General features: G+C 32.2%; 1 protein-coding gene across 2 annotated transcripts in view; it reads right to left on the bottom strand.

Annotated features, from left to right (window-relative positions):
• The window catches only part of LOC129231220 (myosin-7B-like), a 121,458-nt gene extending 96,059 nt beyond the window's left edge, over positions 1-25,399 (bottom strand). The window contains exon 1 of one of the 2 annotated variants that reach the window (XM_054865492.1): positions 25,195-25,399. In XM_054865492.1, the coding sequence (XP_054721467.1) occupies positions 25,195-25,243 (49 nt within the window). In that variant the 5' untranslated portion in view covers positions 25,244-25,399. The remainder of the gene's footprint in view (positions 1-25,194) is intronic. The other variant, XM_054865526.1, reaches the window with a different exon arrangement.
• Between the last annotated feature and the right edge of the window lie 891 nt (positions 25,400-26,290).

The following is a 26,290-nucleotide window of genomic DNA, read 5'->3' as shown; positions in this document are numbered from 1 at the left end:
TCTCTTCATTTAAATATTCTAGCGTCAAAATGCATATACACTATGCTTCGCTTCAATAATACATAATCTATCTCAGTAAATCTTAAGTAATCAAGCAAATTAAGTAGTAAATGAAATTTTGGTTAAAACATGCTTCTTGGACTATTTTGAAACGCAAAAGACTGAAAAATAATGATAATTGAATTAATAAAAAATGGATTCTTCATCCGTGTAATTTTAGTAAAACTTAGTTGATATGTCTTGTATATATATGTACCTAATAGTAAAGCTGCATTGATTTAGAAAAAGAAAAAGAAACAAAAGAAAACTATTTAGCAAACTTGCATTTACTTAAAAAATATAAGTTTCCAAATTTATTAAGTCAGTAATTTGTCTATAAAACTTCGCTAGCTACTTTGCATCAATTAGATTTTACTCTTTGCAGTAATATGCAAAATTTATGAAAACATTTGGGGGAAAACGATGAAGATTTAAAAAAAAAAACATTTTTGGAAAAAAAACACATTTTTTTTAAACCACTTGGTTTCAAACGCGGTTTAAACCATGGTTTGAAACCAACGTGGTTTAAAGCAAACAACCCTGGAATTAGTACCAAAGAATCGTAAGTAAGGTTCTTCGGCTGCAACTAAGAAAACATTTGATTTGTGAACAACCCTACTTCGCGGATATTTACTTATCGCAGTAGAGCCACCACGCATTATTATCGCATTAACCACGATAAACGACTATATCGTGGTATCTTTTGTCGCAAATAATAAATTGTGGCTCAGAGGGGATACTTTGTGTTCGATGGACACACAGTGCGTGCATAGATTAAGCGAGTAAAATAAAGGACAGCGCAACATCCCAGACTGAAACGGAGGGCGATTTATCGATCCGTTCTAGTAGGAGTGGACGACGTTTGGACTGGTTCTAGGTTTTGCGGCGCCAAAGTTTCATCTACCAGGATTTTTATGACTAGAATTGGAGCGCACTTTAGGGCGGTGTCTGTTTTGATGAGGACTTTCCACGAAAATGATATTGGAACACAAAAACTGCTATGTTACTTTGTTTCAAGTTGTCGCTTGTTATGGGAAGTTGGCCCAAAGCGGGAAGGTTTTCGAAGAACGCTCGAAAATTTTAGTTTTTGGCTTTTTATTGAAACAATTTTTGTTTTATTTCATAGCAGGATTATCGAACTTCAAAATAAAAAGTGATTCGTGCATTATTTCAAACTCAATATTTATTTATTATCAAATATTACAGACACTTGAAAAACCCGCTTTGCCATACTAGGGGGTCCAAAACGGGTAAGCTTAACTAATTGTGATTTGGTACATTTGCCAATCAAATATGAAGTTATAAATGATTAAATTAGTTGACTAGCTACCTGCCGTTATAATATATATATATATATATATATATATATATATATATATATATATATATATATATGTAAAAGTTATACTTATCCAATTTAAAGTCGGTTATTTGTTTATAAAACATAAAGAAATAACTGATTAAATTAATATATTAATTAATTGCCATCATAAAAAATAACTTTTTAAAGTTATACTTATCCAATTGAAATAGAAAATCTAAGTCAGCACATGTTTCAAGAAATAAAAAATAAATACATGGTTAAATCCTATACCCGCTTTGCCCAAAAGCACGTTTTCTATTTCAATAATTATAACCTTAAATTAATAATTTAAAACAAAACGGAATGACGATCGTAGTTTATAGGTGGATAGTGTCAGAATAACGTAATATTATTGACATTAAAAAACAATAAGCTGTTCTTCGACTAATCACAAATTACAAAACTTCATTAAAAAAAAATGTATCTTTTTTTTTATTTTAAGCCTGCTTGTGCCATGCCGCTTCACTGATGCTTCGCTTGACTGATAATAACTCGGTGGTGTTCGGGTAAACACGCATACATATTCATCGCCGCTTACAGACCATGGGAGGGGGGGGGGGCATATGAAGGTCTACCCGCTTTGGGCGATATACCCGCTTTGGGCCACCCTCCCCTACATGGAAGCTTCTTATTTAGTGAGTGAAAGTAATAAATTAAGATTCAAAGTTGGCCTCCTACTAAGCAAAAAAAAAGCAATATTTTTTCTCAAATTTATAACAAACAAAATTGTAATTAATATACAATGTGATAAGTAATAAAATAATAATAACACAATTGTTAAAAATAATAATAATGATAGCAATAATAATAATAATAGTATAAGAAGTAATAATATTAACAATAATGGTATAAGAGGTAATAATAATAATAGCAATAATAGCAATAATAATAGCAATAATGCTACAAGAAGTAATAATAAGAATAATAAAACTATGCCAGTAATAGTAATAATAATAGTAACAACAATATATATAATAATAATTATTATTACTATTATAATCCAGGAAATAATAATAATAATAATAATGAATTAAATAATGCAGAAAATAATAATAGTTGAAGTATTATTGATAAAACTGAATTGAGAAAATCTTTAAATTGATTGACATAAAAAATAATTAGTCACCATTGCAACTGTGTCAATAGTTGATACAAGAAGTATTGCAAGGAAATCTGCACCTGTATTTCGGGAAAACAGGGCACTGCTTTTTCAGAAATTGAGAAACGCAAATTAGGCTCATCATTGTTTCGTTTTAGATTCTTTTTAAATTTCTTCTTACCCTGACGGAAAAAAATAAAATGTTGAAAGTGTTTTTTTTTTTTTAATAAATCAACTAACTCTTAAATAAATCAACTAATTAACTATAACTTAAAAAATCAACTTTTAATCTCATATAAAACAAATTAAAATTCTTACAATTTTAATTCATTTTTTTTATTTTAGTTACCACCAAATGTAATATAAAGTTTAAAATGTAGCTTCCATAGCTTGATTAATTGACTTTTTCGAAACGAATTATTTAATTTTCTACTTGCTCTTTTCTTTAACTGCCACGATTACTGTGCGCCCAGTATCTTTACTACGCAGATATTGTTAACCCTTCAAGCGACCGTGACGTAAAATTCCTTCACCCAGCGATGTATCGAAGAGCGGCCGTGTCGAAAAATTTCGCCATGAATATTCTTCCATAGAATTTTACGCCGCAGCCGTTCTCGAAGGGCAAATTTTTCGGGATATTCAAGGCCAAATTTTTCGACACGGCCGCTCTTCAATACATCGCTGGGTGAAGGAATTTTACGTCACGGCCGCTTGAAGGGTTAATTCTGTTGATTTATTGTTCATAAAGGTAACAAATATTTTTTTATGTGCACTAAAACCTTTTTTTAATGCGCTCAACACATGTAGAAAACAATTGCATACCTGATAAAAGTTTAAAATTTCCAAGACAACGATTTAAAAGTAAAACAAATGGCGTCGTGTAAATAGCATTTTTATCACTTTCTCGGATTTATAACACTTCAGCTAGAATTTAACTAGATACTAGAACAGAACTAAGGCAATCAATTTTCACCTAAACATTTTGCTTTTTAATTTAAAAGACTTTTCTACTTTTAATGAATCGTATGTATATCTTTACAAATATTTTTTTGTCTGGATCTTAACAAAATTTGTACTTGATCATTATAATTCTTAAGAAATGAAATATTAACAATAAAACCTTCTTTTAGGTAATAAAAACTCGCTTGCTGCATGTTAACTAAATCTCACAAATTGAATAAATATTACTCAACAAACTAGTACGGTATTTCAACTTCAAGAAATAAATTTTCTAATCATTTTTAAAAGGAACAACAAATAACTGAAAATGCAAAATATAAATGAATTAATAAATCATTAACCCCCGATACACAAATTAAGGGGGGGTTATAAGTTAGACGTGTCTTTATCAGTGAATCTGTTTGTGGCACTCTAGCGCCTAAACGGATGGACCGATTTTGAAAAACAAAATTTTTGCTCGAAAGGACAGTTGATCGAAAGTGTTCTTAGCTATGTTGCGTCTTCGGATGTCATTAGTTAACGAAGATATTAATTAAAAACCTCTAAAAGGTTTTTCGCGATTATTGCAGTGAAAACATATTTAAAAATTTTAAAAATTTAGTACCAAAACAAAGAGAATTTTTTTCTGCGTCTTAAATAATGCGTTCGAAACTTCCATGTTACACAAAATTCGAATTATTAAGTTTTTTTAAAGCAGATTTTAAATACGGCTAAACCTTTATTCATGCGATTGGTAACCGAATTCATTGTTGCCGACAAGGAAATTAAACGCAATGATTTAAAATTTTTATCTGTTGCCAGTTTCCATTAGCAAATAAAATACTTGTAATTGATTTTTAATAGTATAAGGTTTTCAAAAGAATTTTAAATTTTCCCTCTTACTTCTACATCTGCAACTCAGTCGGTTTTTTTTTTTCTTTTTGCACTTTTAGTTAAGTTTCCTCATTTTGCAACTCATACTTTAGAACATTTTGACTGTCTTTACAAAAAGGGGGGGGGGGATTTTTCTTTGATTTCGCACATCAACTATTTTTTAACATGTGTGATAGTGTCGAAAATATAGGGGGAAACGGGGCACATGTGAACATTTTTTTCATTTCTTTATTTTTCAAAAACTGTTATCAATTTCTCAAGAGTAAAGATGCAAACATGATTGAATAGTCTTTTCTTTGTGCCGTTCAAATTTATCAGATTCTTTAAAAATTATTCATTTACTTCTTATGATTTTTTTAAAAAAATTCTTCAATTGCTCACATGTGTCCCTATAGGGGGGCATATGGGATTAGCCAGGGCCTCATATGAACATAACTGAGGCAGTGAGAAGCAAAGTAAGTGGAAATTTTCAAGTTTCGAGTAAAACACGTTTTAAGTTCAGATAATAGCTAGGCTGTTAAAAGATTTCTTTCTTTCTAAATCTTGCTGTATAGCGACACCCACTACAGCTACTAGCTACTAGTGCTATCTCTTGCTCTAAAACGGAGGAGAGGTTCTCCTGCCATTTGGACAGATTGACTCCAAAATTTTTATTTTGGCACTTATATAAATCCCTTTGCTTCTCACTGCCTCAGTGAGGCAATGCAGACAAGCATCTCATTTCAACGAAAAACTCTGTAATACGAGAGACATATAGGTGAAAATGGGGCACATGTGAGCACAGGGCGCATGTGAACATGTTATGTTCTGCTAAGATAACATCAATCAAAAAATCTTGAAAAATTCTCAAATAATGACAGTAAAAGTCCTACTTCTTAGACAAACTTTTAGACCAAAGAGCGAGTTTATGTACCTATGATGATAGCTTCTTTGTTCTCGCAGGTGTTGATGTGTTTTTATCACTGTCTTCTTCACGTGGAAAAATATTTTATACTAACTAATGAGCAAAATTTAATTACTGCAAACCATTATAAGAACAATAAAGTAAATTTATGACAATGTTTTAATTTCTTAATTAAATTAATAATTCTTCATTTTTGAAACTTAGTTCTGAGGTAGATGCCGGGGCACTTGTGAGCACAACATGTAGGGGCACATGTGAACAGTTCCCATATCTTCTCCGTAATATAAATATCAGAGTAGGGTTATTAAAAGTGTTGAAAAAGGTGTAAAGATGTGTAATTATTATTTTCCTGCAATCAGTTTGTACATTTATTGATAATTATTATTGCACTATTATTTATTTATTTACTTATTTTATTATTTTTAATTTTGATGATTCTTTTGTTATTCAATAGTTGGCTAGCAATTTAGTATTACATAATATTTACGAGAAGAAAAAAAGAAAAATTATTTTTCTTCAACTAAACACTGAAGTTTAAATTAATTTTAAAATTCATCGTCATCTTATGTATAATGCTTAAATGTACTATACAACAAGAATAAACTTTGCGTAATAAAATCTTCTTTGTATTGTTTATTCTAATAAGTTTTTTTTTTAATAAAAGTTTTTTTTCCGTCGATCTAGTGATTGGAACATGCCACAAAGCTTTGAAATTTAACAAAGAGGCAGAGTTAGAAAGTTCGAAAAAAGGCAGCTACGATTCGAAAGGTACAATTTAAACTGATACAGTATAACAAACCGTTCAGTGAAGTTGTCATACATGTAGGTAATTTTCACATTAAAGAGTCTTTGGTTTAAATTTGATGCTTATCCCGCATTTTTCAATCATATTTATATGTGCCCCAGGCTTGTTCACATGTGCCTCCTTGCAGGAGCACATATGAACAATTGAAGAAATTTTTTAAAAATTTCAAAAAGTAAAGAAATATTTTTTTTAATCTGAAATAATTCCAGAGCACAAAGAAAAGACTAAACAATCATGGGGACACTTTTGCTTTGAGAAATTGATAATATTTTTTGAGAAATTAAGAAATGAAAAAAAAATCACAAGTGCCCCCTTTTCCCCTACTTATATACCAGTTACATTGAAGGATCTGTAACCTATATTATGTCAAGTTACTGTGCAGAAATTGTGCCATTACGAAAATATTTTTTCCGAAACATATGTCTCTGCTCATTGTGAAATTTTTACGTTTTGTAGCATATTCTGATCACTAGATAGATAAAAAAAAACTTATAAGGCTACATAATACAAAGAATATTTTATTGTGCAAAGATGATTGTTATACATTGCGTTTATGCTTCATGCAAAAAATGATAATAAATTTTAAAATTATTTGAAACTTCAATTTTTAGTTAAATGACAATATTTTGTCTGTTTACTTAATGTAAGTGTTAAAAACACTATTAACTCTTGATCAACTATTAAGTTACAAATAAACTAAATAAAAGTAATAATAAAAATAAATAAATAAATATTTACTGATTGTGGAAAGATTATAATTGTAAATATTTACATATTTTTTCTCACAGTTATAATACCCTACACTAATATTTATATTACCGAGAGGATATGGGAACTGTTCACATATGCCCCTTCATCTACTTCAGATCTTACTGGCAAAAATAAAGAATTCTTAGTTAAATAAAAAAAGTAAATAAATATATTCATAAATTTACTTGTGAATGTTCTAATAAATGTTTGCAATAATTAAGTTTATCTTATTATTTAACTTAATATATGTTTTTACATTAAGAAGCGATAAAATTACATACAACACTCGCGAAAATAGAGGTGTCACCACAGAAACATAAACTGGCCTAAGGATACTGCAGTCTCGATTGAAATAAGTTATAATGTGATAAAAAAAATACATACGGTAAACTTAGAATGGTCGCTACATGGTCATCTCTTTTCTTGTAGTCAATTTGTTAACAGTGTTTTACTTTTCTCTTTAAAATTATTATTTCTTAACTTTGGATAAGCATACAATATTTTAGGAGCATGGGCGTCCATATGCAAAATTGTAAGGGGGGGCTCAGATATTTTAACCATGGTTTAGCAGGATATTTTCCCCATGAAAGCAGATTTCAGGACAGATTAGAGTCATTAAAATTTGACATTTTTAATTACTTATTCGTTAATGGCTGTAGAACAAATGTTTTTACATTTTTGCAAAGAAAAAAGTACTAAAAGCAAGAAAGTTCTATTTTCTAAGGGGGGTGCTCGAGCCCCCCCCCCCCTTGCACCCTTATATTTAGGAGCGTTTCTTCTGTTTTAGATCAACAAATACAGTAGAACGATTAATATAAATGGGCATTTCAAAATAAAAAAATTTTGGTACAAAACTTTTTAAGCTAAATAAATAAAAAACAAAGAAACACAACAGAAATTTTAATTTGAAAATTAAAAAAAACAGACTTAAAAAAAACTGATTTAAAAGAAAAAAAAACAAAATCAGCAAACAAACACAATCAACATACAATGATTCATACATTCATAATCTGATGTTCAACACTATGATCTCTTAAAAATAGAGTTCATTCATTCGTTGGCTACGCTGAAGTATGTTTTTATTTTATATTAATAAGTTGATAGAACCTTTCGTGTTCGAATGATAACAAACAGTTTTAGTAATAACATCGATGTCGAATCAACGCCCACCTCAAAATTCAATAGTCTAAAATTAGAACAGATTTCAGCTGTATTGACAAAATGTCGTTACCTGGGATACAGACAGGTTTAACGTCACTCAGAGCGCAAAGAGAAAGACACTCTGGATATACATTTCCTATCCCCTGAGATTGTCTGAAAAACAGCTTCTTATGCAACAAGTACGTCACACTCTTCACCGAGTCCCAGAGCTGAAATATTTGACGACGTATCAGGAAAAAAGAAAAAAAAAAAAAAGCTCGTAAACTGGGAAACGCTGGCAAGTCGCCTTCCATTCAAACCCAATAAATTGAAGTTAGTGTTCTGATAGGACCTCCGAGGCTTTATGGTAGAAGCTTCGCTTCAGATGTCGGAGGTCTTAGGTTCGATTCCCACCAATGCCCTGGTGTTGGTGCTATTTCCTCTCCTTGTCAGTGGCGTATACAGAAATATTTGAGCTCGTCACAACTGACCTTTCCGGGTCCCCTCCATATTGTTTATCCTTTCGTCCCTACATATATTTCACCCCTCATTTCAAAAATCTCGTGTCTTCTGGCTCGGGCCCGGGCCAACAGGCGTCCCCACCCCCCTCCTGTGCACTCCCCTGCTCAAAGAGCAGCAAATCTTTGTTGTGTTGTCTTGTATGTAAACAAAGATATCCAACCTCTCGAGGTACTGGCATCCAATCTTTCCATTTTTACTATTGAGACGCCAACAACAACAAACAGCGTTCTGATCAAAGCTTAATTTCTGACACAAAAGTGTGGAGAAGTCCTATCCTCCTCAAAAATTATTTTCGTTCGCATATTGTGTAAATTTTGTCTGAAATGTTAAAATTGATATGAAATTCAAGAAAAGTGTTGGAACTTAGCTTCCGTAAGGTCCCATTCAAATTAAGCCCTCGTTCGGATCATCTGTGTGTGAAATTAAAACTCCTGAAACAGGCAAAATAAGAGAATTTGATGATATCAGTCATTTCCAAGATAGGAAAGTATAAACTATGTAAGGGATTTATTTAACTTTGATAATTGCTAATTTCAGGGGGTTCATTAGTGAGACCGCAATTTTTGTCAAGGGTCTGTTCTTGAGACTACAGTCGACCATTTTAGGAGGGATACTCTGAAGAATGACCCCCACCCCCACCCCCTTTCCGTCTACGAACGAACCTACGATTTTGGCTTCGAAAAATTTCTGAAAACTCTTGAGTGTCAATAAAAAGCACCAAATCTACAGGAATAATGCACCTAATATAGCATAAACGTTACAAATTAATTTCATAAGAAAGGAAAATAAGCAGACCTTTAAAGAAGTTAAGTTTTGTAAATAATTAATGAATTGAAAATATTACTGCAAACTTTTATGTTTTATTCATTAAGTGTTTGAACACAATATGGCTGAATAATATTGTCGACGATTTAGGTGGAGAGGTCCAGACCCCCATGAACCTCCCTCTATATCCACTCCTGCTTGAGTCCGCCACTTTTGTGAAGGTAATAGGCCTTTTCCCCTATCGGAAATGAATGCCCATGCTACATGGCTTAAATTATTTAACAGTGATTTGCGAACCAAGTAGAAGAATTTCATAATGATACTCTGGTCATCTAACCCACCAAGAAAAAACATTTGTGGTATTAAGAAGAATCGATTCAGAAGCCGAAAACCACTCGCTTAACTGGCACAACGTGACGTGTGTTTGGATATTTGATTAAATTTCTCAGTCAGCTGTCAAAGACGTGTAGTTTGAGAGCAGTATTTGACATTTTCCTACAAAAAGTTACATAAATAATTCATATTGTATTGATAGATTTCTTAACCAAAGAAAAAAAAATATCTAAAACTGTGAGCACGCTATTTATAAATTTTAAAAATGAATGATTTTTTTTTTTTTTTTTGCACAAATTGATTTGATATAACCATTAGTGATATAAACATTTCATGTCCTGATTCATTTAGCTCATTAGTGAGTATTATCGAACCACGCAGAACATTTATCTATGATTCATATCGCAATTTCATAACTCTTCAACTAATTATTTCCAGGGACGGTCGTAAATATCTTTATTTCAACATTCCATTATTACATCTGTAACATGTACTCTGTGGGAAATCTAGTTCTGGAAATGATTTATTAGTTGCTAGTGTTTCAGCACGATATTTTTAGGGACAGATTTTGAAATTAGAAATATTTAACTACTGAAAACTCGTTTTTGGATAAGGTTGGTTTCGGTCATTGATCGAAGAAAAATGAATCTTGATTTCATAACGGAAAAACCATGCTAAGTATTTTTTTTTTTCCAGGCTTAATAGGAACGTTAATGACCTAGTGGTTTGATAATGCTCATACATATCGAATTCCCTGATCCAGTAACGTTCCTGATGTCATCAATAACGAAACTCGCGCCATGGCATTTGAATTTGATATAATTTTTTGGCAACGTTTGACATGGAAGGAAATGCTTTATTTTGACAAGGTTGAACTGGATCCGGTAATTTGACTGCTTTACCAGTAAGACTCATTTTAGGAGAATGAAGAAACGAAAAAGTGATCAACAATTATTAATGATATCAACGAGAGTTTAGGGTTAATCCTCTGGAGTTAGGATTAAAATTTCAACTATCCAAATATCACCAAACAGGTAATTGCTTCGTTTAAATGCAGAAGCAAGTTTCACCCGTCATACCTTGACGAGCGATTTTCTAGTTTCTTAAATGGCAAGCAAGAATGCATTTTCTAATGATTAGAAGGAATTCCAAGTTGCATTCTGATATTCAAAATGAATGCTATGGATCAGCTTTGTCCGAATTATAGATTTCGACCCACTGATGAACCATTAGTCGATTCTTGGTGTATCGTTAGGGGCCATTCATAAATTACGTAAGGGTCCCGCATGGGGGGGGGGTTGAAAAGATCTCTACATATCCTTTCTTTGTGGGGGGGGTCAAACCCATTCTTACGTAATATTCTCCAAGTCGATATTTTACGTTAGAAATCACGAGGTCAGGTGGTTTGACAGGGATCATATTTCATTTGCGCCGGGAAGGTAAAAAACGTGTTAGGATGAGTTGTTTTTTATTTGTTTTACAAAGAATGAATAGTGTAAAATTTCAAAAAGAATCACACTGTATATGGCATGTTTTATTTTTTATTCGTATCGCATCAAATGCCAAAAACATGTCGAAAAAACATTCAGTCTAGATTCCAACTTTTTAGTAAATATTTCTGTGCACAAAAAAGTTGAATTTGATAATAGTGAATTTAAAAACGTTTTCAGAATCTTACGTAAGAATAACGGGGAGATGTTTGGAAAATCTTCCGTACCCTTACATGGGGGAGGGAAGGGGGTCAAAAACTGCCAAACTCATCCATATGTAATTAATGAATGGCCTCCTACACTCCAATGATAACGACGCATCGCAAAAAAAAAACGGTGTACATCCTACATCGTTAAACCGGTTTAGAATTTTTCTCTAAACCGATGCATCGATACCGCAACAACTACAAATCCAAGCACCGATATACAGAGACAGACACCCTGCACTGGTGGAAGCAGGGACACCCTGATGGGAGGTCACTGTGACCTACCAAAAGTTTTCTTAGTTGACAATTTTTTTCTGACGATTCGGTAAATTTGGAGACTGCACTGCGAAATTGTGTGGCTTTTTAAATTTTATTAAGGATGTTTAATGGCTCTTCTCATTAGGTACATGTTTGTGTTCATTTTATCATTCGAAAAAATTCAGAATATCATTCGGCAATTTTAAAAATCACCCCCTACCAAACAAATAAGTTCGAGACGTCTCTGAAGGGAAGTATCATAAGCGAACAAAGACCTTCACATTTCCCAAAATTTGCTGGAAATGGAATTGTTTTTAAAGCTCTTAACGGAAAATTTTATGATGAACAAAGTTTATCATATAATCTCTCACAAAAACGAAAAAAACGGAGGAAAAAAAAAACGAAGGATAAAATGTTGAAATTTTAAAATAGCAACAAAGATTGCACATAAACAAATTTCGGTGCTTTGAGTTACCCCCTTTTAAATGCAAGATGAGATTGCTTCCATAACCTTACATCTTTTGCATTGCAAAAATAGGTACAAGACACATGTCTGCAATCTTTATTGCTATCTTGCACGTTCAACTTTCTTTTTTTTTTTTTTTTTTTTGTTCTTTTGACAATTTCTTACTGGTGCTAGAATCTGCTTGTAGAACTTATATTTTTTCATCTGGAATACATTTTGTAAAATTTAAACAAGCAGTTTTAAGTAAAGGTCTTAAAAAAGAAAAAAAAAATGCACATCTTATGCATCGTAACATCGCGATGTAAAGTTGGCGATGCGTCACGATATAGAAATTCCTACATCGCCCAGCCCTAGGGTATATGTTCGTACAAAAGTTTATTAAAGACTACTTTCTTTCGCACATGAGTTATTTCACTGCAACGTGTAACGTTAAAATAAATGTGAAGTTTATAAATAAAATTTTCATTACAAAAGAAATTATTTTGCAGCTGGTCAATTATCTCTAAAACGTTTCACTATTTCGTGGAAAAAGGATAAAAATTGTCCTTACAAATTGAATTTCCAAAAAGTAGGCAGCAATGCTTAAAAGTTTGTTTTAAAAGCCAGTCATCTTATTAGTGACAAGGACATGGACATTTTACTTTGAAAAATCCAATATATTCCTTTTAAAATAAATTAACAATGAAAATCGCATTCGCGATATTTCTGAGCTGAAGTAACAATAAAGAAAACAGAACAATAGGAAACATGTACATGGAAATTTTTACTGCAAATTTGTGCAGGCGAAGTTTGATTTATCTGTGTACAAGCCTCTGAATCGGCAGCCATTGCAATTTGCATAGAAACCAATCTAAGAACTCTTAGATTATTTTTAAATTAATATGAGGGGGAACTTTAAAAAGACGTTACACCTACTGAAAAAGTATGACTAAGTGATTATTTTACTGCCGTCTAATGTTGTCGATTATATCTGGTTTTATACCCAAACAAGAAAATAATTCAATGACTCTGATGTAAAGGAAACATTAGCGAACACAACCGCACCACAATGCGACTAAATAATAATAAAAAAAGGCGACTTAAAGAATCATCTGTTAAGTGTCACCTCGAAAAATAACAAAATGTCCTCAAAGGGTACAAGAAGAGTGAAGTAATAGCCAAATTTACTCAAAATATATTACTTGCACTAATTAATGTATTTAAGACTTTGAACTTTCATCCAGGGATGTGTTTTGGACAGGACAGGTGGTTTTTACTGTCTTAAACTGTCCAAAACTATGCTTAAGCTAAAGGGGTCCAAATCGAATCAATTTGTCTTTCTTTACTTCAATTTTATTAATTTATAAATACTAATACTAATTAGTTTTAATTAATGAACATTTAATAATAGTTTTCTCTGAAATGTTCATTAAAAATAGTTTCCGTAAGAAGCCCATAAACTATAACATAAAACTTCTTTATGTAAAGCATGCTATTGTTGTGAAAATAATTTCACAACACTACCAAAGACACACTACCTAATTTCAGATCCATTTATTACTCAAAGAAATGCTATTATATGTGTAATATTTAAAGCAAAAAAGAGTAATTTTTAATGGTTTCTGCATAATAAGTTTTTCAAAATGTTTTAACCAAAAATATCTTAAAAACTTAGATTGAAGAACAATAAATTATATTTTAAAACTAGTGCAATTTCTATCTTTACATTTAATATGAATACATTCTAATTACGATAAACAAAAAATATAATTGCTTGATAATTTAAAAAAAAATTATCAGCGGTAGATTGATGATAGTTCAATTTCAGATAATTAAATGGGCACTAAGATCATTTCATCACTATAATCAGGATAAGAAAAGTTTGACGGTATACTCCAAGTAATCCATTACACACAATATGTGTATGCAATCATATATATAATGTGTCATAATATGAAAATTTTTGAAGCTTGAGGGTATACACTATATGTCAAAAAAAGTTAGAGAGTATACGGCGTACATGGAGTATAGATGAGAACACCACTGTGAGAACACCACTGTGTATAAATATGTAGGGAAATTTGGTTATTATTATTTTTAATCCAAAATATTATTTCAATAGAAAGATTCTATTTTTGACATTTTTTCAAGAAATAGAATTTTATTAAAAATATAGTTTTGGCCAGGGCTGCGGAGTCGGAAGAGAAATCGCCGACTCCTGGATTTTGAAAGGTCCAACTCCGACCTTTTTTATTTATTTATTTTTTCAAATACCCCCTCATGGGAACGAGGAGGAAACCCTTAAACAGAGATTGAAATATTAATTCCTTTTTTGAAATTTTCGCGATGTATTTTTTTTTAAACCTAAGGTGCATACAATGTTAGAAATTCAATTTTAAAATCAAATTATCCAATTGCTGCGATTTCTAAAGTGAGATTAATTAAAAAACTCATTTTTAAAAAAATGAAAAAAAAATGAATTGGCTCCCCTTTAATGTTTAACAAATAGATGTTAATCAAATTCTGTGCTTTCAATTTCTGAAAGCTGTAACTTGAGCGAAAAAAAAAGCCTTTTCTTGAGAGAGGGAGCCCCCCCCCCCCTCTCGGTGACACCCGTTTGGTATGTGACACTTCAACCTAATTTTAGAGTTTATAAAAATTGAAATACTTTAATTCTGAAAAATTTCCCAAATAATAAATCTTAAATTTCATCTTAAAAATTTCAACGAAAATATTGCACTCTATTGCCGAGAGAGGTCGGGTTTACGTCTGCTACTATTGTCTGGAGTAAATGTACGTCTGGAGCGATTTTACACAAACACAGCCTTGTACGAACAGCGTTTACTATACCTACAATTTATTGGCTCTACTTTTAATTTTAATTTTATTGGCAGTTTTAGAATTAACTTTAACATGAAGATTTTAGGATTAACTTACTTAGGATTAACTTAGGAACTTAGGATTAATTCAATTATTGAGTGTTGTAACCAATAAGTCATGTATTGATTTTATTTTGTACTTTTTGGTGATAACCAAACTTTCTTAGATATAAAGTAATCTTGAGATTTAAAAATATGTATATTTTTTATCAGATCGTTTGGATTTGCGCTTTGTACCAACACTTATTTGAATTTACCAAGCCCCTCAGAAGTTTCTCGACTTGCTCAAGCGATACATACATTCCTTTTACTATTTTATAACTGAGATTGAGGTAAAAAACATATATAGGGGAGGGTGGCCCAAAGCGGCTAGGTTTTCGAAGAACGCTCGAAAATTGTAGTTTTTGGATTTTTATCGCAACAATTTCGGTTTTATATACTAGCAGGGTTTTTGAACTTCAAAATAAAAAGTGATTTTTGCATTATTTCAAACCCAGCCAATATTTATTTATTATCAAACTTTACAAATATTTTTTTAAAAACCCGCTTTGGAGCCCAAAGCGGATAAGCTTAACTAATTGTGATTTGGTACATTTGTCAATCAAATATGAAGTTATAAATGATTAAAATAGTTGACTAGCTACCTGCCATCCTGCCATTATAGAAAAAATACCCGCTTTGGGCCACTCTCCCCTATTATTATTATTATTATTATTACTATTATTATTATTATTATTATTATTATTATTATTTGAAAGTGATTACTTAGAAAATGTTAGGCAACAAAATTGTTTGCTGACAGTTGCTATCAGTAAAATAAAATTTTTAAAAAATTAAAATGAATCTACTTCAAAAAATAAAGAGGAACTAAAAAGTAAAAAATTTAAATTGACGTTAAGTACTTATACATTGACTTAATATACGCTACTTTTCATTACGTTTTTTTTTTAATGGTTACTGTGTCATGTTTAAATGAGTTTGTAACTGTATAAACGTGCCATAAGATTTAAGAAAAATTGAAAAATAACATAATTTGAAATAACCGAGTGGATTCTCTTGCATTAAAATTACTTTGAATGTGACGAAATTAGTAAGTAACAATTTGAATTAATTTCGTACTATGGTACACCAACATAGACTGCATTTGCTGTATTTTAAAAATATTTTTGTTTACCAATCATCAAACATTTAAGTTTGTTTACTATTCAGTTTCCGAACATTAAAGCATTCGGCAGAACCGAATATTCGGTTTGTCTGCCGTATATGCAGTATACCGAATATCAACCTAACATTCGGTGCATATATAGAACAAAGCAACTTATGGTAAATTTACGATTCTTCAGGAATTAAGTTTAAAGTTTTAAAAACGTGAGGTTTTATGAGGTAGTAATTCAAGAAAATATTTTTTATCTAAAGAAATATTTAGAATATTGACAACATCTTTATATCTTTTCAAAGCTGAAGGATTGAAAAACATTGAAGCATTAACAATGTATGAGGCAGTGAGAGGCAAGGAATGTATAAGTGCCAAAATTACAAATTTGGAGATAACCAGTACAAATGGTAGGTGAACCTCTCCTATGTTTTGGGGCAAGTCATAGTTCTAGTAGCTCTGGTAGATGCTGCTGTACAGCATAATTTAGAAAAACATTTCAATGAAAGCCTACCTAGGACCCCAATTTAAAACGCGTTTTACTCAAAATCTGAAACTATTCACTTACACCCCTTTGTTTCTCACTACCTCATATGTGTTATCATGTTTGAAACAAAGCAACATTTGGCAAAATTACGATTCTTCAGAAATTGAGTTTAAAGTTTTGGAAACAAGAAGTTTTACATGGTAGAACCTCAAGAAAATCCTTGTCGAAAAAAATATTTCGAATGTTAGCAGCACCTTCGTGTCGTTTGAAAGCCGAAGGATTAAAAATTTTTCTAAAAAAGAAACACAATTCTCCTATTTGCCTCGGCTTTTGCTACTTCAAGAGCGCACAACGTCTCACTCTAGAAAAATGAAAGGACAAGTTTCATGTTTCACTTTTTAAATGCGTACGAATGTCGGCGGTAGAAAGCCATAGAAAGGCTTTCTCTCTCGACAAACGGTCGCCCCAATCTCTCTTTTTTTGCCCTCGCATTTACACCATTCAAACACAATCACTTCTAATCTAATAATTCTTTCACTCCAGCTCGAATGACCATTTTTTGATCAAAATACTTCCGTCTTTTTTCTCAACTGGCAGATCGAATGAAGAGGCCATATCGGTTTAGATACATGCACATAAGCCCAGAGAATGTGGAAAAAGCGAATAGTACTTCATAACCTTCTCTTTTTTTTTCTCTCTCTCTAACTACTTTCTTTTTTTAAAAAACCTGTTAGCGAAAGGGTGCGTCCAAGGCCAATTCGGCAGTCCTTAAGTAGCGGGTTTTCGAGATGTCTCATAACGACGCGACGTAGTGATTCAAACACACAACCTTTTTACACAGTGGCGCGATTTTAAACATTTGGAGACCCGTCCAGGCCGGGTTCGTCGGGTAGGCGACCTATGCCTCTGCCTAGAGCGGCAGCTTTTAAGGGTGGCAAATTTTCTGATGGCAAAATGTAAAAAGGCAAAAAAGGAAGAAAAATGGGACACTCGAATTTGTTCCTCAGTTTTTTTTTTTTTTTTTTACTTCGTTGCAGTTCAAATTGCAGCAGCACGTGAAAGTATGCTCGATGATTTAAGGGGTCTAAGGACCCTTAACCTTCAAAATGTTCGATTTTCTGGGAAAAATATATGTTATGCCTAATTTAATTCTGAACATTTTGATACCTTATTTATTAGAATACGCAAAAAACTTTTCAAGTTATCGTGAAAATGCGTAAACTTTCCCCATAGAGATTTATGTTAACAGTAGCTGTTTAAGCCTATTTTTCTCAGGTTGCGTTCCCTCAGGTTTCTCGTTTTGCGTGCATTATATATTTCGGTAAAACTTTTTGTGCATGCTTGTCTGGTTTATTTTTATGATCTAAACCTAAATTTATTTATTTTTTTAAGGTATTTAGTTTTTTTTTTAAATTTTATAAGTTAATATCAAAATTTTCAAAATTTTTGGGGGAAAATGTTTTTTTTTTTAAATATTAACTTTTATTTTTAGTTAAAATTTAGGTTCAGATCATAAAAATAAACCAGATAAACACGCATGAAAAGTTTAACGGAAATAGATAAGAAACTTTCTAAGATATCATGCGCGCAAAACGAGAAACCGTCACTTGAGAAAAAGAGGCTTAAACAACTGCTGTAAACATTAATATCTATGGGGAAAGTTTACGCATTTTCACGATAACTTAAAAAGTATTTTGCGTATGGTAATAAATAAGGTATCAACTTGTTCAGAATTAAATTAGGCATAACTTATATTTTTTCCAGAAAATTGAAAATTTTGAAGGTTAAGGGTCCTTAGACCCCTTATATATATATATATATATATATATATATATATATATATATATATATATATATATAAGGGGCTAACTATGTATAACACTTGTTAACATTGCCTGGGGAGCCAAAACTACTAGAGCCGGCGCTGGGCACGTTGCAATGTATTTTTAGGAGTTCATTTGCTAATTATCCTTAAAATAAGCGTTGTTGAGAAACTGGCGTGATTTTTCAATAATTATTACAACCGCTATTTATGAAGACACCCTGTAACAATCAAATGAAAAGTCTTTTCGCAAGATTGCCTTTTTATAACTCTTTTTTTTTTTTCAGTTATTTATTTAAAGTCAATCGATTTAACGAGCTTTGTAAGAAGCTTTCGCCGACATTTCAAATTTCCACCTTATCAAAATGTTTTAATTGAAACAGAAAAACCGGAAGGGGCTCGTGTCGGCGAAATCGGGAGGGGGGAGGACACCGTCAAAAGTCACCATAATTACCCTTCTGGAGGAAATCATTTACAATTAGAGCTATAAAAAATCATTCGTTTAACTGAAAAATGATATGGCAGCAATAATTTTAGCAATGTACTAGTATTTAACTAATGACATATCGAAGTTGTTTTTTTTTTCCTAATTTGTTTTTAAGTTTCAAAAGCTCTGCAGGAGCCACACCTTATAACATGAGGCTTAAGAAGTAAAAGAAACGAAAAAAAAGGAAACAAAAACATTTAAACATTCAAAAATTCAAAAGCAGGAGAAAATTTCGAGCTTGGCTTTCAATCTTCTCCATCAGATCCGAAAGAACAGGAGGCCAACAAAAGAACTAACTTTCTAAATTTCCCCTAAAAGTAGCTCTGGCACAAACATTTAACGCGTAATAAAATAGTGATGATAGTCAATAAATGCATTTTAATGGTGAAAAAGTTTCTACGAAGGAGTCCTACTAAAATTTAGGAACCAAGCTGAAGGCCTTGTCGAAACCAAGACCACGTATAATTCCATTAAAATTTTTGGAGATAGTAATGGGACATAAACTTTCGAAAAATAATTGCAAGGCTTTGCGCACACTTGTTCAAGAGCACCGAACGAAAAGTGAACCATTTCTCAACAGCAGAGGCAATTATTCGCATATCATAGAAATGATTCATTCGTTTGCTTCATGCATTAGTAACTTGATCAATTAAAATGAGTCAAACTCGTCCATGTGAGACATAAAATATTTTCGGTTTTCTTGAGAAATTGTTCAATTGGAAATTTTAAATGAAGGTAAAGGGTTCTGTGAGGCAAATAAATTACAGGAAATTCAAATTTAAGTTTGCCAGTTTTGTATTTATTTATTTAATTTACTGAAATCATTTTATTGTTATAGCAATTGTAATTTCCTTTCCCTATTACTGTTAGTGTTTAAACCCTGAATATTATATCAAAAATAAATAATAATAGAATACATGTCGCCCACAAATGATATCGCGTTTTCAGAGGGAAAGGGCAATTCGTGAAATTGGGAGAATTTGTTACAAGGGGATGGAGAAGGTAACAAAAAATGTGTTACACTTTTTCTAAAAAACAATAATGCTTATGGAAAAACAGCGTGAAATGTGTCAAAGGGAGCGGAGTAAAACTCTAAGCTAGGAATTCCGAATAAGTAGCCACTGGGTTACCAGAGTCAGAAAAAAATGGTAGACACTTTTGACTTTCGGTAACCATTTTATTAAACATATTCAGAGCCAAAAATAAATACTCTTAAAGGAGTTTATCCTGAATTACGCTGTCAATATGAAGTCGACTGATGCGCTGGACACCTCAGGATTGGAAGTGTGGTTGTCTTTACACGACAATTTTAACAAATAGAAAAGACAAGAAACATATGGTCGCCACTTTTGGCGACTGGTGCTTTATTTTTTGGTAGCTATTTTTAATGAAATGGTCGGCCGTTGGCGACTGGTGACCGCTAATTTAGAGCTTTAGAGGGAAGGGAGTTTGGTGAAGTGTGTCACTTTTATGACGAAGGGGAAGAGGCGATCAAACTTGTTCAAAAAAGTGTGACATCATTTACAGACAGCCCCGAAGTCTTTAAATTGCTAATTTCAAATTGTATTTCACTTCAGATGTGGTCATTTATTTGTTCCGAGGTGAGATGAGTTAAATGTCTATTTCTTTGAGAAAATTTAAAATTAAGATTGAAAAAATATGTAAAAATATTTGTTTGGAAATAATACAGTATAAAAATTAAATATAAAATGCGTTTGACTGACAAGAATAAAATAAAATTGATAAAAGTATTAAACTGATGAAAAGAATAAAAGCAGGGATTAATATCATACAACAAAATGAATGCAGGGAGATTTATTCTTCAGATTTTTTTTCATGCTTAAATAGTCAAAAATCCGGTCAAATCTGTAAAAAGCAAGATTCTAAGTAAGTTAAACCTACTTATTCAAAGCTCCTCCAAATTAAGCCCTGGATACTTGGAAAACATAAAAGAAGTTTTCAACATATTTAATCTGCTACTTAAATTTTTGCATTTTGAAATTAAGATGTGCATTACTTCAAAGCAAAAAAAAATCTGCAATTTCTACATTCTTTTTTCATTATTGTATTAAAATATACAACAAAACCTTTTTCCCTCCACTTAGAAAAATAGAAATTAGCTTGCTCTAAAAACTTTACAATGGACGGATTTAGCTTCATTGGAAACTTGTTCTGGTAACCAAGCGCCGATAACGGATACAAATGCAGTAAGACTACCAGAAAATTTAATATCTTTTAAACTCATGTACAGAAATAGAAACCCAATAGTTGCATGTTCCTGTAGTTTATCCATAAAAAGTCACACAAGTTAAAAACAAACAATATTTTAAAAACAACATTAACATAGACGTGAATTTAACTAATATAACAGGAGTCATTTCCAAACTGGGTACCGAGACACCCTAGGTTGCCATAGGAGAAGATGAGGGGTGCCACGAGATGTCCATGGTGTCAACATATGTATATAACAGATATAGAGTAGGGTACTGTGAGAAAATTTTAATTCTTCAAAAATTGCCGCGAATCGGAAAAGTTTGGGAACCCCTGGATTATAGCCTTTTTTGCAAGTGTATTTTTAATGCGTTTATTTCATAACCATTGCAAAAAAAAAAAAAAAAAAAAATTCAGAGTCAACTTTTTTTCAATAATTAAAATTCAAAAAATAAATAAAAATAGATGATAAAATAAAGTAAAATCCATTTAAGAGTAATGCTTCGTAAAGCTGAATGCAAAAATTAAATAAATCAAGTAAATAAAATTAAAGAATAAAGATTTGAAATAGGGTAATAAGATGAGGAAAATAAAGCATCAGCCGGGCAGCATGCCCCTCCCCCCCCCCTCCCACCCCGAATAAATCTTTTTTGTAACACTTTGGTTGAAACAAAATATATTTTGTGCGAAACATCTCAGTCAGCACAACTCCTTCTCTTGATTAATTTTTAGTTTTTTTCCCCGAACTTAGAGCAGTTCAAACAATCAAACAATGTAACATTAGTGCCTATGGCGAAATTTGAAGTATTCTAAGCCCTGATCTAAGAGGTGGATTTGATTTTAACAAGCTTTCTTAGAAAGAGCACTAAACAAAGAACATATAATAAACTTTTTTTTTCTGATTAGCTACTTTAAGGGTTGTTTTGAGCCATTCAAAATGTTTAATATTATCATCTATATGAGAAATTTTTTTTTTCCCCCTTTCATCTGACAAGCCAACAAAGCTAAATTTACTTGTTAAGCCTAAAAACTCGGTAAAATTTCAGAGGTTTTAAATATACCATTAGGTCGTGTTTTTTTTTTTTTTTTTTTTTTCAAGAAAAAGATGAATTGTCATTAAAAACTGAGAAACCGTTTCTTTAATACCTTATACAATTGATTATGGAGACATAGATCTCATTTTCATTATAATTTTTTTAGATTATTTTTTTAAGTTTATCTTTCTTTTTCGAGTTTGGCAAGGATTAAGAAGTTAAAAAAGTTATTCTCGTGAAATATCGCATGTAAATTACATACAACTTTTTGACAACAATTTAAAAAATTAATAAACCTCAAGAGAAGAATAGCATTTTCCATGTTTGGTTCAAATTACGCACTTTGGAAAAGTGATATATAAAAATTGTTCTCACTTTATTTGATTGTTGTTAAATTTTTTTTTTTTTTTTTTGTTTTTCTTACTTAATGTTAAAAAATGTTATTGAGAGACTGTTTTCGTTGTAAATCATTTGTATGATTTGCTTCTCTTTTCGACTGTCACAAATGATGTCACACTTTTTTTTCAAAAATTTTGACCCCTCTCCCCACTTTTGTCACAAAGTATTACACATCACTATACCCCCTCCCCCCTTCCCTTGCCACATATTTCGCTATTTTTCACAACTGCATTTTTCCCATACAAATAAGCGATGTCACACTTCTTGTTACCCCCTCCCTCTCTCTTGTCACAAACTGTCACAATTTCATGAACTTCCTCTCCCTCAAAACGTGACATCATTTGTGGATAACCTCATATACATTAACAAAAATTGCTTGATTTAAAATTTTCTATTTAAAAACACATAAATAGTCCTTTTCACATAAAACCGTAATTAGCCTTTAAAAATTGCTTTTACAGTTGGAAAAGTATATTTGAAACAATTTGGACATTCGAGAGAGAAAGAGAGAAGTTAGAGAGATTTGTGTTTGAAAATCGACGTTGACATATACATACAGTAAAATTAGGCCAAAAAATGGCTAAACCCAAACATGCAAAGAAAAAAGTGAAACCTGTTGCAAATTACTTCTTACCTTTCCAGCAAGAAGGGGTAAAAAGTTCCAGCACTTAGTGCTCCAAGTTTGGGGGTAAGGGGGGAGGCGAAATAACCCTCTTTTAAATAAAATTAATTTCTATTACTTAAAAAAAGTACTCAAAAGTCGCAGAAACGACACTCTATAATAGTAAAATAATAAACTTTCATAGAAAAAAATGCTAATTAATCGGGGTGCACAGGCGGGGGGGGGGGGGGGGGTCCAAGGCGCAGATTGCGTCATTGGAATTTTAAGGCAGTTTTTTCAAGGTGTATTTCTTTCTTTTTTGTGGGCTTTTATTCTGGATGGGTACTTTGTCACACTTGAAGTGTACGCCATCGCTTTTGGGGGGGGGGGGGAGGACCCTGAATTTGCATTCTAAAATCAGCGATTGCAGTGAAGTTCTCGAAAAAATTTCACTGATTTTAAACTTTTCCGAAGTACAAAATGCCACACAATGATATAGTAATGTCAGAAGAATAGTTCTAAATGATCTAAGCGCGCCCAGTAACCAATTTAGTTGTGTTTGGAGTTATTAAATTGTTTAGAGCGCTGAAGTGATATCTTAAACAAAATCCCTGTGCAACATAAAAAAAAGTCCTAAACCCGACGCATAATGGGGTGAAACTTTTTACCTGTTATTATGGGGAGGATAATAAAAAATCTGCAACAGGTTGAAACTTTTTTTTTTTTTTTGGATGTTTGGGTCCGACCACTATTTTTACTGTACTAATACTGAAAAGGTGATTCGTTCAGTTCTGTCGATTCAGATATAATGTAGTTTCCCTTTCGGTTCCATTTTTAAGAATACGTTTGTACGTATTATTTACTTATTAAGCAAACAGCTTACAAAAAAATATACAATTGACATAAAAAGTTAAAACAATTAACAACTGGTACTATTAATTAGTCAAGTAGAAAATATTCATATATTCATATTATAGTTTGAGAATTTTACTGAGCTACTTTGGGGCATTGGTTGAAGGAATAAATCTATCTGGATTAGTTCCAATATCCCTTAAATCAGTTTTCTTACATAAAAATAAATTGTTTTTCTTGTTTCTTTCTTGTAACCAAGAAAAGCGTTATAGTTACAAATTTTCTCGAGAGAGCTCTAAACTTTAAAGCCAGATTTAAAAAGAAATCAGTCTAAAAATTCCTTATTTTAAAAATAGAAGTTTTCTTTTTTTGAATTCATGAACCCATGAACCCATTAACTGATACATTTGCATTTCATTTCGTGGAACTTGACATGTTGAATTATGAAAAAGTTCAAAACGAACATTTCATAAATGCAAAAAGGTTAACTTAAGAAAAATGTTTAACCCTTATGTCTTGAACAATTTTACCTCATCATTTTGTTCTACCAATATGTAAAGACTTGCAATATTTATTTATTTGTTTATTTTTATTTATTTATTTTTTATTTATTTATTTTATTTTATTTTTCATAAACAAATAATTTAGAAAAAAAGACATTTGTCACTTGATTTGTTTAATGGGAATTAAAAGAAAAAACAGTGCTGAAGAACATGCATGAATTAATTTTGAAATATTTTATTCTTTTTGCACAAAACAAGAAAACAGTCAAGGCAAGTTTGTATTTTTTTCTTTCAGGGATGTTTTTTTTCTTTTTAAACGCTTTTTCAAAGACTAAATTTATCATTGGACTCAAAAAATTGCAAATATTAATTGACTGTCTCTTTCCTCCCCCCCCCTCCCCGCACATCACACGCAAAAGCTCATGAGGTTTTTTTTTCCCAGTTGACTGTTCAAGTTGCGAAACTCAACCACATATAAACTAATTTCCCGAGCAAGTTCATAATTTTATCATTCATAGACTTTTTTTTCCTTGCAATGCACATAATAATGCAGTGAAAAAAGTATTACCACTTTTCTTAAAACCTTTATGCGTTACGATTTCCACACATGTTGCTTTTTATCCCTCAGAAACACAAACAGAGGAGAAATGAAAAAAAAAAAAAATCCTCAACTGAGATTCATTAATCATTTAGGCTCCTCCCAAATGTTAGAAGAGAAAAGAAAAACATTAACTTCTCTTCATGGTGTAAGTAAAAAAAAAAACATTTTCCACGAAAATATTAACTGTGACCAGAGAAACAAAAATAAACTTACCTATTGCGGGTAGTTTTTTCCCGCGAAACTTTGTAAGTAAGGCCCCCATGATGGTATCTCCTAGTTCCCGCGTTTCAGTCTGGCACTGTCCGGCAAATGACTATAAAAACTCCGGCGCAAGTTCAGCACATGCCTGACAACGCGTAGTTCAGAGAGAGAGAAAGGTTTTCCCGAGTTTCGACGCAGAAACTGAAATTGCCGACTGCGACGCCACATTCGCCTCCGAAACGAGAGTCACGTGGTCTCTCGCCGTTTATTTGGGTCGCTTGGCTCAATCCAGAAATATTTGCGTGCGGCGTTTGCTCAGCTTTGCGTGAGGCGATGAAGGAGGGATCGAGGGTCAAGGATGAGTCACGGGGAAGATACTCCCCTCGTTCTATTTCCGGGTCGACGAGGAGACAAACCTGAGTGCGGGTTCCAAAGGGTTCTCCGCTGTGTCTCTTTCTTGTGAGGTGGTAATGAGCCCTTATTTGTTTATTAATTATTTTGCTGCATGATGAGGGTCATAAATAGATTCTTTCAGAGATTTTTTCTTCAGACGTTAATTATAATAAACACGTATGCACTGGTGATGATTTGCAAACCGCGGTGCGGGAGAGCCCCATACTTACACCCCGAACTTAAGTTTTTGGAAAGGCGGAAATTCTCAATTTTCAGAATGGAACTGCAGATTTTGAAGAATGATGATGATTTTGCTGAATAAACCGCCAAATTTTGAAGAATAATGATAATTTTTCCGAATGGAACTCCACTTTTCTCCAGATGATGATAATTTTACCGAATCGTCAGACGAAATTTACCGGAGAAGGAAATTCTTGGGCATAGTCATCGTGACTCGTGACCTCGCAAAAATGTCCTTCTTTGCTAAATTTTGTGGAGATCAGGGTGGCCTCCCATCGGCGCACTTCTAGTCCCATGTCCTACTCCCGAGACACAACGGAATTACCTTAAAAACTGCCAAAAAATTTTAAAAATGTCTTTTAGCCCTGGTAGACATTTTGCGAGACGATCTTTTTCTGATAAACGCACAAAATTTTACTCTTACCCAGACCTATCATTTTGAATTTTTCCAAGGGACAAAGGTTGTATACTCAAT

This window comes from Uloborus diversus, chromosome 1 (genome assembly GCF_026930045.1).
Source record: "Uloborus diversus isolate 005 chromosome 1, Udiv.v.3.1, whole genome shotgun sequence".
NCBI classification, from domain to species: Eukaryota; Metazoa; Arthropoda; class Arachnida; order Araneae; family Uloboridae; genus Uloborus; species Uloborus diversus.
Note: the sequence above shows the minus strand (reverse complement) of the source record. Positions and strands in the feature narration are given on the sequence as shown.